The following is a 15385-nucleotide window of genomic DNA, read 5'->3' as shown; positions in this document are numbered from 1 at the left end:
TATACCTCTTCACACTGAACTAACAGTGCCTAAGTGGTTTACAACTGTAAGCTAATTGTCCCCAACAATTTGGGTACTCACTTTAGCGACCATGGAAGGATGCAAGCCTGAGTCAAGCTTGAACCTTTTTGCTGCTATTGAACTGGTTTTGAGTGAGCGGCTGCAGCAGTACATGCATTTTAACCACTGCGCCACCAGGGCTCCCTCCAGAGTTAGGTATATATGAAATGCATTTCAGTTTAAGAATCTGAAAGCCTGGCACAAATCCATTTGTCTGGGAAAGTATATCAAATATATTGCAATGCTGAGTAGATTGCCAAGAAGCTAAGTTTGCCATGTTTTCTTAGAATATCCAGCATAGTAGCAGTCCTATTTACTAAGTTGTATGTCTTGCCCATTTTCTGGTCAAAACATGACCTCCCAAAAGTGTGTGATATCTTTCTCCATGGTTTGAGATGTCTTTGTAATTTGATTTATATAATCCATGGAAAGAAAGCAGTATACTAAAATCAGTATACTAAAATTTCTCTCTATTTGGTTCCTAAAAAAATAAATGTAAAGAGGTCCATGGGTGTCTTATCAATAAGTGTCAGGCATATAGCGAGCATTTAATTTGCATTAATATGTAGAAGAAGCTCAGAAACCTAGTATGTTGTTTTGGAGAAAATATCAGGGATGGATCACAATGACTTAAAAAAGGTCTTGCAATTTTTCTGTGGAAATATTTAATGCTTAGTTAGAGTCATGCAGAAATTTGGGGAAGATAATAATGGTTTATTTTAATGCAACGTTTTATACATTTAGTTATTTGAATTCGTTGGCTCTATAATAAATTATTTCATATTGTACATACTGTGTTCCCACACAGTTCTTTGTGGCTAAAATTCTTTTTTCATATGAGAAGCGAATGGCTTTGGTGCACTTCAACAGCAAAACTATAATCTTTGTGCTTCTTACTACATAATTGCCAAAGCTACAATATTCTGCCTGGCATATTGCTTTCAGTCCTGCTGCTTCCATACATGCCAGTTGCTTTGCCACAGATTACACCTTCCACCATTTTTCATGCTAAGCATTTATTGAACCTCTGAATTGACTCTGTTTCTTAATGTGCTAGCTTCTATTTAATTTTGTGTTCTTGTTTCTTACAGTTGACCGTATTGTGGGTCTAGATCAAGTTACTGGAATAACAGAAACTGCATTTGGCTCAGCTTACAAGACCAAAAAAGGAATGTTTCGTACAGTGGGGCAGCTATACAAAGAGTCACTCACCAAACTGATGGCCACACTCCGAAACACTAACCCAAATTTTGTTCGGTGTATCATTCCAAACCATGAAAAGAGGGTATGTGCTATTTCTAGAATAATATTATCTGATTTCAAGTTCAAAATATACTTCTCTCTCTTTTTTTTTTCCAATTAAGGAAATTGATATATCTGTATTTGAGGAGTTCGGTATGCCATTATATCACCCTTTAACTTCCATTAGGTGCAAAGTATTTAATCTGCACTTAGTTAGAAGAGTCTTAAGGTTGTATGGGCAAGAAAAGGCTAAATAAGGGGCATTCTTCCAGGATAAATGGTAAAATTTTTATATCAAGTAACAAAATGGCAATTACACACTAGTGCAACATTTTCCTAGAAATAAATATCAGCGAAGTGCCTTGTAGTTTCCATTTGGGTGCTCTTACAGCCTTTTGCAACCAAATAATTTATTGAAAATCCCAAATTTTGATTCCAAAATCCCAGGTCAATTTATTTATGGTTCAGTATGGTAATATGATAGCAGCTTTGTCAGATTTCCACATGCAGTCGACAGAGCAGTTTATTTCTCTCTTGCTCCAAACAAAAAGAATCCTGGTGATTGATTGATTTTCGACAAATGAACAGTCCCTCTCCCACCCACTGTCTGGGGAGTGAAGGACAAAACAAAAGCTTACAAAACAATGAAGCAAAAAGCTTCAATTAGAGTCTGTCTTGCCTTACTTACATGTACACACACTGAAGGAGCCTCCATGTTTTACCCTTGACTTATCCATGACTTAAGGTAAAATCCATAATTTTAGCCCCAAAACCTGCCCTTGACTTATTCATGAGATCAAGTATATACAGTATGTCAAGGTAACCCTGATAAAGAGAGAAACTTTAAAATTGTCTAATGGCAAAATAATCTGAGTTTTATTTTGTGGGTTTTACAGTTAGCCCACTGTATATGGATTCAAGCATTCACAACTTGAAAATATTCAAATATATATTCCACTTGATTTTGCCATTTTCTAAATGAGATACCACTTTACTACAACACTATATTGAATGGAACTTGAGCATTCATAGATTTTGCTATCCACAGGGGGTCCTGGAACCAAACCCCAGCAGATACTAAGGGTCCACTGTATTACCAATTTAACAGTCCCATTTTAATTATGTTTTAATACAGTATTGGATAGGTTTTTTATTGTTTTATGTTTGTATACAAAAGCCTGGTCAGCTAATGTAGAATAAACTTGATTGAGTATTTACGGTTATAATAGCGCTTGGGTCACATACTCTAAAACACTTCCTCATTAGTGGCTAATGTCATTCTGTGGCTAAAGTTGGTTGCTTTTCCTGTAACTGAACTTTGTCTCAATATTTAGGCTGGAAAACTGGATCCACACTTAGTTCTAGATCAACTTCGATGTAATGGTGTTCTAGAAGGAATAAGAATTTGTCGACAAGGCTTTCCCAACAGAATAGTGTTCCAAGAATTTAGACAGAGGTACTATAATAAGTAACTTGTTCTTGTTGTGCATGTGTATGTGAAAGGTTTCTGTTACCTTCAAAAAAATTAAACCCGAACTTTTACCTTCCTCACCATCTTCATGTAATCAAACATTTCAGGTCTCTACTAAAAACTAGCTGTGTATCTTGTAATGGATTGACTGTCTTTTTCTTTATTAATTTGTAGGTATGAGATCCTGACTCCTAATGCAATTCCTAAGGGTTTTATGGATGGGAAGCAGGCTTGTGAGAGAATGGTAAGCTATTCAGTAGCAATCTTAGCTTGAAAAACTGATTTCTTGCTAGTGTTCTCCAGGTAAAACAAATTATTTGACTTTTGCATAGATCAGAGCATTGGAGCTGGATCCCAACTTGTATAGAATTGGACAGAGCAAGATTTTTTTCCGCGCTGGTGTTCTGGCACATCTTGAAGAAGAAAGGGATCTGAAGATAACTGACATCATTATCTTCTTTCAGGCAGTCTGCAGGGGATATCTTGCCAGAAAGTAAGAGAATATAGTAATTCAGACAAAAATTTCTGCATAAAATTTTAGGACATTGTTTATCTAGAGGGACTGTGTCCACACTAAAATATATGGTGCCAAACAGACAGGCCAAAATAAAGCAACTTTGGAGGTATGCTGTTTAAATGACACATGCATCTTAAGAGGCCAGACACGGCATCAAAGCTATGCTGCAGTCCTTAGGATTAGAGTGTGGCTCTGGCATTGGCTTCTGACTTCTTGGGACACATGCATAATTTAAAAAACATATCTCCAAAGTGATCCAAAGCAGTTTTATTTTGGCCTGTCTGTTCGGGCCCTTAGTTAAAGTAAGTGTGGTATCCTTTGAATTTTTACATTTATTCCTGAAAAGTTTCTTTACATGTTGGAGCAAGCCACCTGATAATCATTTTTTTACTGCCAGGGCAGAAGCAAGGTTCTTGCCTCTTCCATTTAGATATGACTTTTTAATGGTTACACAAAATATTTTGAAATATAAAGCAAGTACTTTCAGCTGCATTGCAAAAAATATATATATCTCCTTTTGTGGTTGTCTTTAGGGCCTTTGCTAAGAAACAACAACAGCTGAGTGCTCTGAAAGTCCTTCAGAGAAATTGTGCTGCCTATTTGAAGTTAAGGCATTGGCAGTGGTGGAGAGTGTTTACAAAGGTATACCCCTCCCTTCATTTCCCTGCTTGTTAAAGTGCTGGGATTCTCAGCAGCAAAGGAGAACTGTCTCATGTTATCCTCTTGTTTCTTGTACAAAACTTTGCAGGTGAAGCCTCTGCTTCAGGTTACACGTCAGGAGGAAGAACTTCAAGCTAAAGATGAAGAGTTACTGAAAGTTAAGGAGAGACAGATAAAGGTGGAATCGGAACTTGAAGAGATGGAAAGGAAGCATCAGCAGGTCAGTAAACCTATGTTCTAAATAGTTACTTACCTGTATACATAATGACTCGGTGACCTTATCAACTTTTGTACAAAATAATTTTATCCTGAACACTTCTAGTTGTCATTTCAATATGGTGCATAACTTTATCATCTATCAAAAACTATTCTAACTTTCTGTTTACTGCATTTAGTTAAATCTTTGTAAAATGTGTTACATAGTGTTTATAGAAATAAAAACCAGATGTATCACGTCAAATAGCTAAAGAGCTAGCTATAGCACTCTTCTTTTACTGGGTCTTGTTTGAGAAAACTGGAGAAGATTTTTCTTCTTTGACTATAAGAATTCCTAAAGCATTGTATACAGCAGTGGTTCCCAACCTGTGGGTCAGGACCCCTTTGGGGGTCGAATGACTCTTTCATGGGGGTCGCCTAAGGCCATTGGAAAATACCTATTTAATTACAGTTATGAAGTAGCAATGAAAATAATTTCATGGGTTTGGGTCACCACAACATGAGGAACTCTATTAAAGGGTCACAGCATTAGGAAGGTTGGGAACCACTGGTATACAGGCTTTGGAAGAAGAAGCTGGAATAGATGACAGCTCTATTGGCTCCATCTTGTTTGCTCTTCTCATCAGTTTATTCTCAGAAGCCCCTCCCTCTTCTCCCACAAGTAACAACTGGACAAAACAGAGTAAAATATGCAAGGTTGTAAGAAAACCCTTCCAGCATTTATCTTTGTTCATAATCTTTGCTGTTGTTAGTGGTAGAAACTCTTGATGCCTACTAATTTCTTTTGATTTTTTTTTTTTTTTTTTTTTTTGGCAATGTAATAAGCTGCATTCAACTGTGTTTTACCAAGGTAAATTCCCATAGATTGTCACTTGCTGAGGCCATATTAAAAATGATTGACACTCTTTCTTTTCATGTTTGTAGTTGCTGGAAGAAAAAAACATTCTGGCAGAGCAGTTACAAGCAGAGACAGAGCTCTTTGCTGAAGCTGAGGAGATGAGAGCCCGCCTGGCTGCAAAGAAGCAAGAATTAGAAGAAATTCTACATGATTTAGAATCTAGGGTAGAGGAGGAAGAAGAAAGGAACCAAGTGCTACAGAATGAAAAGAAAAAAATGCAAACTCACATACAGGTATTTCTCAATGCACTGATGGAAGATTATCTGGAAAGTCTTAATTTCTTAATAAAATGATCTGAAAGCAGTAGAAATTGTGCTATTTTCAGTGTAATTAAGGTGTGCTTTCTATTTCAGGACCTGGAGGAGCAGCTTGATGAGGAGGAAGGTGCTCGACAAAAGCTGCAACTTGAGAAGGTAACAGCTGAAGCCAAAATAAAGAAGATGGAAGAAGAAATCTTATTGTTAGAGGATCAGAACTCAAAATTTCTTAAGGTGAGAACAGATTGGGATGCATTCCACTAATACTAGTGAATTTGGCAACAATAAGACTTGTGTTAGGCTTGTGCTTGCTCCCCCAATGCTCTTTTGAAAGTTGTGGAAGAATAGCCTGGAGAACCTAAAAATAAAACGTCTTTCTACATCAGCATCTGATTGAAAGACCCATGGGTAAATGTGTTTACTATACTGACTAGATTATAGGAAATCTCACAGATCTGAACATACAGTGCACCCGCGTTATATGCGGGCGTGTATTACATGGATTCCAGTATACGCTGGAAGCCACAACGGAAGTAAGAAAGGCACGTGCCGAACTACAGTGAGAGATCCTGCTTTGACACACACTCTCTTATAAATGCCACCAAAATAAATACTTATGTGACAGTGCATCCCCAGTCTGAAGCAGACCCTTTTAAAAGATCTCTGTTTTAAACTACTGTGCAATAATGATGATTATTATTATTAACCTTTATTTATAAAGCGCTGTAAATTTACACAGCGCTGTACATACAATGTTTTTAATCAGACGGTTCCCTGCCCTCAGGCTTACAGTCTAAAAAGACACAACACAAAAGGAGAAGGGAGTGGTGGTGGGGAAGGGGGTGAGGTCCAGCAGTCTTCTCTACCCCCAAGGCCTGGACCAAGGCAGATGGACTGGAGGGAGGACTTGACTTCTTGGAGCTAGCCTGCCTCTCTCTCCCTCAAGATGGAGGATCTTCTCCCTGAAAAGATTATTATTATTATTATTAACCTTTATTTATAAAGCACTGTAAATTTACACAGCACTGTACATACAATCCTTTTAATTAGACGGTTCCCTGCCCTCAGGCTTACAATCTAAAAGATATGACATAAAAGGAGAAGGGAAAGGTGGTGGGGCTAGTAGGCTAATACATATAAAGTACATAGCAATACAGGAAATGGTTTGATAAAACAGGCATCAAAAGAACATCAAATAGCAAGCGACAATTATGCAATGCCTGGGAATGCTTCTCTGAACAGGATGGTCTTCAACTCTGTTTTGAAGCTGGTTAAAAAAGTGATGGCCCTTGCTCGCGGGGGAAGAAGGTTCCAGGAGTGAGGGGCAGCGAGTGAAAAGGAGCGAATCCGAGATGGGGTAGATCTGTCTGTGTTCCACGCTGGAAGCCTTCAAGAAGGCTTTGAAAACGCATCTTTTTCAGATAGCATACCCCCCTGATTCTCTTTAGAGATAAAATACCCTAATTAAGATCCGGATATCCAACCACAACCGATTGTTTTTAAATTGATTTGTATTTGCTATGAGACTTTTATTGAATTGTATAATATTGCTGATGTAACTGTTGATATACTGTATTGCTTGATTATTGTACTGTTTTGTATTGCACTGTATTGTATTGTGACATATGTCACATAACCGGTATAATGTGAACCGCTTTGAACAGACAGAAAAGCGGTATACAAATAAAATTTTTATTATTATTATTTATTTATGAAGGGAGGGCTTCTCTTCTTCCAGGCAGGCCTGTTGGAGATAGCCTGCCTTCTTCTTCGTGGTCTCTGCGAATCATACAAATGGGTTTTACTGCGCCTGCGCAGTGCTGCTCGGAACTTCTAGAATCTCTGGGCAAAGTACACTTTGCAACTTAAAGGCAACTTTTTGGCGGTAACTCCGCCCACCCTTTATAAGGCCCCTGCCTTCCCGGTCTTTCCCCAGTTCCTTTTTTCTGCCGCGTTGCTGCTATTGGAACTTCGCTCTCTATCTCTCTCGTTTTGGATCTCTGGCTTCAATTTGGACTGTTTTTTCGACTTTGCTGACTTCTCCTTCGCTTGACCTACGGACTGTTTTTGGATTACGCTTTGCTCTTCCCTTCGGATTTGTTCGCTTCGGTTCCTGACGTCGCCTCCGTTCAAGAAGTGCGACGTTTGCGGGGGCAAGGTCCCAGTACAAGACCCACACTCATCCTGCCTGCTGTGTCTTGGAAAGGATCATGATGTGAAGTCATGCCCTCTCTGCCGTTTCATGACTTCACAAGCGAGGAAAAATCGTGAGTCCAGACTTACCTCAGCTATCGCCCAGGGCAAGGTTCGGGGGGACGATTCACGACCGGCCTCGGCTCCGTCGGCCTCCGCTTCTGGGGCGGCTCCTGTGACTCGGGACAGCCCAGCGAGTGCTTCCTCGGCTCCTCCGGCTGTTCAAGGTTCAGCTTCCCATGTGGCCTGTGACCCAGACTGGTCCAGAGCCACCGACAAGTCCTCCAAGCGCCCTCGCAAACCGTCAGGGACCGAGGACTCTGGTTTGATGGAGCAAACCAAGATGCCGCCAGTCGATCCGACTTCATCTTCGAAGTCTAAATCGTCGGACCCTCCGGCTACTTCGGGCTCAAAGCCACCCAAGACATCTAAGAGGGCCGACAAAGAATCGAAGTCCAAGGACATGAGGCCGAGGACTGATTCCAACATGGCGCCGGCTGAGCTGAGGGCTTCGACCTCAAGATCTGTTCCCTCCACTCCCGCAAAGGGCGATGGCTCATCCACCGGCACCACTTCTGGAGTGACCTCCATCACTGACCTTCAGGTCAACCCCTTCTTTCCTCCGGACTCACCATTGCCGCCGAGGAAGAAGCCCAAGACTCCTGAGGTACCCAAGCCCAAGTCATCCAAGGTGCAGGATTCCTCTTCTCTGAAGAAAGGTTCCAAGCACCGTGATAAGTCCTCAACTTCGAAGAGGCACCGATCGCCCGACCACCAGGCGTCGAAACCGACCAAAAAGAGGCGATCACCGGACCGGGATGACGTTCCTTTACCGGACCCGAGTTTGGAAGACCTCTCTGCCGTCCCTGTGGGGACCCAAGGTCGCGATCGTTCACCGGACTGACATCGCTCCCCAGCTCGACATCGTTCTCCTACTCCAATGCCAGTCCAACCGTTGGAGATTCCCTCAGAGGAGGAGAGGGTCGAAGAAGATTTTTTCTACGACTCCGAGTCTGGTAACTACTACGTGGCAGTTTCCAAGGAGGTTGCCTTCAAAAGATTCAAAGCCAAGCGTCATGCTCAAGCAACTTGCCCCCAGGTCACCGAAACACCGGTACCAAGACCTCCCAGACCGAGACGGTCGGATCCGGAGCCGGGGCCCTCCGATACTACGCCTACAGTGACGGTGACTGCTACACCTCGCCAGTCTAGGCCCAGGGATCACCCAGGAAGACCTCCATCCCGTGACCATTCGGTTTCGGAGTCGGAGCCGGACATAGTTCCTTCCTCGGAGGAATTCTCGGATGACGACTTGTCCCCACAAGACTCACCCCAGGACATGCACCGTCCCGAGCCGGCTTCCCCAACCGACGATCTGAGGACTTTCAATGAACACATCATTAAGATGTCCAGGGCCCTGGACATCGAGTTGCAGTATCCGGAGGACACCGCAAGAGACCCTGTGGAGCGTCGGGTCCATGGTCGAGTCCCAACTCCTCCTTCGATTCCACTCCTCCCGTCTTTGGAGACTCTTATAAAGAGGTCCTGGGATGCTCCAACCTCATTGGCGAGCTCCTCCAGGAAGATTGAGACCCTGTATAGGGTTTCCCCAGCAAGCTGTCCTTGGCTCTCCAACCATCCTCGCCAAAATTCGGCTATTGTGGAGGGAGCTCAACTCAGCGTCGCCCAGAAACAGGCCACATCTCCCATAGACCGAGAAGCACGCAAGGTAGATGGCCTGGCTAAAAAGGCATACTCTGCTGCTGCTTTGGCGGTGAAAGCTATAAACTACACCGCATGCATGGGAGCCTATTTCCAGGCCCTCATGGAAGACGTCTCCCCCCTAATCCCTGAGGTCCCGGATGACACTCAAAGGAGACTCGTGGAGATTAGGGACGAGGCCCACTCCATAGTGGGCTGGTTAATCACGGCCTCACGAAACGTGGCCGAGTGTGCAGGCAGGGCGATGTCAGCTTCCTTGGCCCTCCGACACCACGCCTGGCTCCGCGGGACCGATCTGACGCCTGGAGTAAAGACGGCAATTGAGGACATGCCTTTAGATGGGTCTGGCTTGTTCCATACCGAGACAGACGATCGTCTCAACAGGAAATTCAAGCTTAAGGCGGCCGCCAAAAAGCACGGTATGTCCTCGTCGTCCACCCCTCAGTATCGCAAGAGACGCCAATGGCAACCTCAGGGCCAACAATTCAGACCCTTTCAGCAGGACCGACAAGGTCAACATCAGGGCTCCCAACGCCCTAGATACCCGTCTCAATCTTCATCCTCATCTGGCAGGCGGGGCCCCCCGGGCCGGTATCGAAAACAGCACCGACAGGGAACCGACCAGGCCAAAAAAGCCTCCTGAAGTGAAACCGCGCACTTCGTCGCTCCCTGCTTTTTGGACAGACTGAGGCCCTTTGCTAACACCTGGGCCTCGATAACAACTGACTCTTGGGCGCTTACCATCGTCCGTAGGGGTTATGCCCTAGAGTTTCAGGACCTTCCCCCCACGGGGACCTTCTCCCTACCCCACCCTCGGACACCCTTCTCGACGAAGTGCGCACCTTACTCCAAAAGGGTGCAATTTCCCCCCTAGACCGGATTCGATGGCCAAAAGCCTTTTTCTCCAGATACTTTATAGTGCCGAAACCGGATGGGGGAGTTCGGCCCATACTAGACTTAAGGAGACTCAACCTCTTCCTCCAGTACAAACGTTTCCGTATGGTGACCTTACCTTCCATCTTACCTCTTCTCCACCAGGGCCTCTGGTTCGTGACGATCAATCTCAAGGACGCATATTTCCACATAGGGATTCGGGAGTCCCACAGGAGATTCCTCGCCTTCGCCGTCGGCTCCGACGCTTATCACTACAACGTCCTGCCCTTCGGTCTGGCGACGGCCCCAAGAATTTTTACCAAGTGCCTGGCTCCAGTGGTGTCTTACCTTCACCAGAAGGGATTCAGGGTGTTCCCCTACTTGGACGATTGGCTCCTGGCGGCTCCGTCACAAGAGGAACTCCTCCGGTCCATCAATTTCACACTCACACTCCTCCAGTCTCTTGGGTTGGTGATCAACCTCGACAAATCGCACCTGACCCCGACAAAACAGGTCAGGTTCATCGGAGCTCTCCTGGACTCAGACTCTTGCATAGCATCACTCCCTCGGGACTGCTTCCAGGCCCTATCCGTCGCCCTCCAGCCGTTCCTCAGATTCAGAAGGGTGAGGGCCAGGGAGGTCCAGGTGGCACTGGGCCACATGGCCTCTACGACCTTTGTGACACCGTGGTCAAGGCTTCGGCTACGTCCACTTCAAAGATGGTTCCTGTCTGTCTTCGACCCAGTGGTGGATGCTCCGCTCAAGTGGCTCACCGTCCCGAGGCCGGTTGCTTCCTCCCTACAGTGGTGGCTCAAACCCGAAAACGTCTGCGTCGGATTACCTTTCGTCCCGCCCCAGCCACAGTTGACACTCACTACAGATGCATCCCTGGACGGCTGGGGCGCCCACCTCCTCGAGTTGGTGGTCAAAGGAAAGTGGTCGCAACAACAACTCCACATCAATGCCCTCGAGATGCTCGCGGTGGAGAAATCATTGAGGGCATTCGAGTCGGTGTTGAGAGACAAGGTGGTACTTCTCAGGACAGACAACACGACGGTGCTGTTCTACATAAACAAACAAGGAGGTACCAAGTCCCTAACCCTACTCGACATCACAATGCGAATATGGGACTGGTGCATTCCGAGGGGAATCCACCTCCATGCCATTCACCTCCCAGGGGAGGACAACGACCTGGCAGACAGACTCAGCAGGGAGATGTCTGTATCCCACGAATGGAGATTACACCCGGACTCAATAGCACAGATATTTCGGCGATGGGGGACTCCCCAAATCGACCTTTTTGCAACCGGGTCCAACACTCTCTGTCCCCAGTTCTGTTCCAGAACGCGTTGCGAAGGATCCCTCGGAGACGCGTTCGGTTTCGATTGGACCGGATGCCTGCTGTATGCCTTCTCTCCGTTCCCGTTAATTGTCCGAGTGGTGTCCAAGATGACATCGGACCGATCGAATGCGATCCTCATCACCCCATGGTGGCCCAGACAGACGTGGTTCCCATCCCTCCTGCAGCTTTCAGGAGAGACGTTTCTTCGGATCGATCCTCGTCCGGACCTGCTGACGATCCAGAGCGGCCAGGTTCGCCATCCCGACATCGACAGTTTGCCCCTGGTAGCGTGGAGGCTCTGTCCCTAGCATCGCTACCTGACTCGGTACGGACGGTGATCCAGGCTGCCCATAAACCCTCCACCCAAAAGTCCTATGCTTCCAAATGGAGGAGGTTTTCCAGGTTCCTGTCCGACAGGGACATCGGTCCGGACCAGATCTCCACCCCGGTGGTGCTGCAGTTTCTGATGGCACTATTGCAAGAGGGCCTTACCCTCACCTCCGTTAAGTGCTATCTTTCGGCCATTTGCTCCCATTTTCAGTTTGCAAACAAACCTTCTTTTTTCAGGGACCCTTTGGTCAAGGCTTTCCTTAAGGGTTGTGCTAACCTATACCCGTCGGTGTCGGTACCAACCCCGGCTTGGAATCTGGACGCTGTCTTATCAGTTTTACAATCCAAGCCCTTTGAACCCATGGCCACTACGGACTTGAGACTATTGACTTGGAAAACTGCTTTCCTAGTGGCAATTACCTCTGCCCGCCGTGCGGGCGAACTTTGTGCCTTGCGGAGAGACCAGCCCTATTTGAGGTTTCATAAGGACAAGGTGGTTCTCCGTACCGATATCACCTTCTTGCCTAAGGTGGTATCGACCTTCCATATGTGTCAGGATATTGTTCTACCTACCCTGGCCTCGAACCCGACCACTGAGGTCGAACGGACTTTGCATACCTTAGACGTTAGGAGGGCTCTGGCCTTCTACTTGGACAGAACGTCGGTTTCGAGTCAGTCCGAGAGACTATTCCAATGTTACTCGGAACCGAAAAAAGGTCTACCGGTGTCACCGCAGAGGTTTTCCAAATGGGTGGCCGCGACCATCCACCTCTGTTATGAACTTTTGGGTAGACCTCTCCCTACCAGGGTACGGTCGCATGCAACAAGGGCGGTTGCAGCATCCTCCGCCTTTCTGTCTGGGGTCCCTTTGGAGGATGCTTGCAAGGCTGCTGTCTGGTCCCAGCCTATGACATTTATTAAACATTACAGACTGGATACAAGGGCCAGACGGGATGCAGCTTTTGGTAGAGCTGTGTTAATTTCTGGGTTGCATTGATGAGTATTTATCCATGTTGTGTGGATGTGGTGCCCAGAACGTGCTCAAACTGTGTTCATGCCATTTCTTTATGCTAAACCACTGCATGTTCAAACTGTGTTCATGCCATTTCTTTATACCAAACCACTGCATACATGATTGGGTTATTGCTTACAGGAGTTGCATCTCCTTCTGTCATACCTATGGTTAAAGTACAAATGACTGACAGTGGGGGTGGTTTTTGACAAGTTTATTGTTAATAATAAACAACATTGGTTCACTTCACTTGCTGTCCGGACACTCCCTCCACCGCATACCTAAGCTTGTCAGTCTAAGCCCATTTGTATGATTCGCAGAGACCACGAAGAAGAAGGACAGGTTGTTTACCTGTAACAGTATTTCTTCGAGTGGTCATCTGCGAATACATACAAATCCCGCCCATCCTCCCCTCAGTGTCCTGCTCTTGATTGGCTCATTCTTCGCTTACACAGCGGAAAAAGTTGGAACTGGGGAAAGAGCGGGAAGGCAGGGGCCTTATAAAGGGTGGGCGGAGTTACCGCCAAAAAGTTGCCTTTAAGTTGCAAAGTGTACTTTGCCCAGAGATTCTAGAAGTTCCGAGCAGCACTGCGCAGGCGCAGTAAAACCCATTTGTATGTATTCGCAGATGACCACTCGAAGAAATACTGTTACAGGTAAGCAACCTGTCCTTCCTCTCCCTCAAGAATGATGGTAATATGGATGTGATTGAAAACTGTAGACAAGCTTTTATGAAGATAAAATCTAAACTTTATTAAACAAAGGTTTCAAACAGATGTTACTTGAATAGTTTTGAAATAAGCAATTGTTGGTTCAGGCACTTGTATTTCTTAGTACAGTTGGTAAGATTACTTTTTTGAATGTTAACTTTGTTACAAAACCTCAACTCTCCACAAAGTTTCAGTGTTATTGGTTCTCAAGGACACTCAACACTGTCCTTTCCTGCTTATTCTCCTAAATCTACACACTAATAGTATTGCCACTTAGGCTAACTATAATAACTCCCTCACTTGAAGTATTTGTCTAGACTTTAACCACAGTTCCCCTCTGGAACTCTCAGAACCTATGGCCTTCTCTGGACCTGGCAGAACCCTATCTAAGATTCCAGCTGCCACAAATGGAATTTTTCAACCTTCCCCAGCCAGCATCCTATTGGTTGATATCAGCTAGCATTTGTTTGGCTGTTGTTAAGGCTAGGCTAATCTGTCTTTCTCTACACCTGGCCAATCCCTTGCACTGAGCAAACCATTGCAGTTTGTCAGGAAAATATCCAGTGATCTCAGAAATCATACTGAGGCCTAAAGTGAGTGCACTATACTGCTGAAACTACTGTCATAAATAATCCTAAATAACTGCCAGCATGGGAAGTGGTGGTTGGGTTTGGTGAATGACTGCAGATGTAATAGATGTGCCACTCTTCACCACTTCTGTGTGACTCTTGGAAAAAGTGCAGCCATGTACCAGCAGGATTCTAGCCAAACCGTATCATTTGTTGTTCTGCCTTTAATGGACAGGTGGAATTTTATGGTAGTTATGGTAATCTTCTAGACTTTATAGAATAAAGGTTTGCTTACCAATAAATTGGCCTCTTCAGTCAAGGGTGCATTAAAGATCTTGGGTTTTCATTCAGTGTACCCTTTGAAGACTGATCTACTTGACATGCCCCTGTGTGGGTAGACAAGAGGAGACATTTCAGAGTATCTACTCCTTTTCCCCCCCAAACCATGCTGCCCTGCTGCCATCTGATGTAGCCCCAGTAATATCTTAAGTATAAAGCTATGTTGTAAGCTTTGCCCTTTTGTAAAGCTCTGCAAGAAACTTTAGTGATGTGATTTTTTTTATTGTGTAACTGTGTAAAATTACTAAATATGGGGCTTACCTAAACTTACTTTAACTGCCTCAAAGCTCTAATTGTTTTGTAGCAGCAGAAACATCTTCCCAGCTGTCATGGACAGTTGTTCTAAATATTGTGAGGGGAAACAGCAAAAACAATGAAAAGTCTTGATTTCTCAAAACTATCATTTATTGTTATACTGCCTGAAACTAAGGTCCATGTCTAGTTTGTTGGGCCCATATGTATACTACTTTAAGTGTTGCTTTCTTATGAATTAGGAGAAGAAATTAATGGAAGATAGAATTGCAGAATGTACTTCGCAGCTGGCTGAAGAAGAGGAAAAGGCCAAAAATTTAGCTAAACTCAAGAACAAGCAGGAAATGATGATCACAGATCTGGAAGGTTAGCAGTCTCAGTATTTGCCAAATTTGCATAATAGAAATGAGTTTTCTTTGATGCATTAATATTTATCATTTTCTGAAGAAAATAATACAATAATATTTGACCATAGTGTCCGCCTGCCAGCTATTAAGATGGGCATTTTGTCAAAAAAGATTTGGCTAAGCATTTTTGAAGGGTCATGTGTTTTAGAACAGAAGAAAGATACATTAATAGATTTGATACTTTCCTTTTGCAAGTTAATTCATAGGATGTCTTTCAATATGTGTATTCCCATAGTAGCGTACACAGTGAAATAATTTTTTTACAAAACTCAGTAAAACTCAGTAGAGAGTCATAAAAATTAGCAGCCACTGTAG

General features: G+C 44.5%; 1 protein-coding gene and 1 long non-coding RNA gene across 5 annotated transcripts in view; one reads left to right on the top strand and one right to left on the bottom strand.

Annotated features, from left to right (window-relative positions):
* LOC149322059 (myosin-10) overlaps positions 1–15385 on the top strand; it is a 123138-nt gene that overhangs the window by 82310 nt on the left and 25443 nt on the right. For all 4 annotated transcript variants that reach the window (XM_089533993.1, XM_089533985.1, XM_089533965.1 and 1 more), the window contains 9 exons: positions 1152–1345; positions 2637–2758; positions 2948–3017; positions 3106–3266; positions 3824–3932; positions 4039–4170; positions 5091–5297; positions 5418–5555; positions 14906–15029. In XM_089533993.1, coding sequence (XP_089390119.1) covers positions 1152–1345; positions 2637–2758; positions 2948–3017; positions 3106–3266; positions 3824–3932; positions 4039–4170; positions 5091–5297; positions 5418–5555; positions 14906–15029 — 1257 coding nt within the window. The remainder of the gene's footprint in view (positions 1–1151; positions 1346–2636; positions 2759–2947; positions 3018–3105; positions 3267–3823; positions 3933–4038; positions 4171–5090; positions 5298–5417; positions 5556–14905; positions 15030–15385) is intronic.
* On the bottom strand, positions 6012–14452 carry LOC149322060 (uncharacterized). The gene is made up of 2 exons (XR_016279640.1): positions 14368–14452; positions 6012–6283 (listed from the first exon to the last, which is right to left on the bottom strand). It is a non-coding gene; the product is annotated as an uncharacterized LOC149322060 (long non-coding RNA).

Source organism: Sceloporus occidentalis, unplaced genomic scaffold (genome assembly GCF_023333645.1).
Source record: "Sceloporus occidentalis isolate IW3139 unplaced genomic scaffold, rSceOcc1.0.p SCAF_1, whole genome shotgun sequence".
In the NCBI taxonomy this organism is placed as follows: domain Eukaryota; kingdom Metazoa; phylum Chordata; class Lepidosauria; order Squamata; family Phrynosomatidae; genus Sceloporus; species Sceloporus occidentalis.
This window is presented reverse-complemented; position numbering and strand designations above follow the sequence as displayed.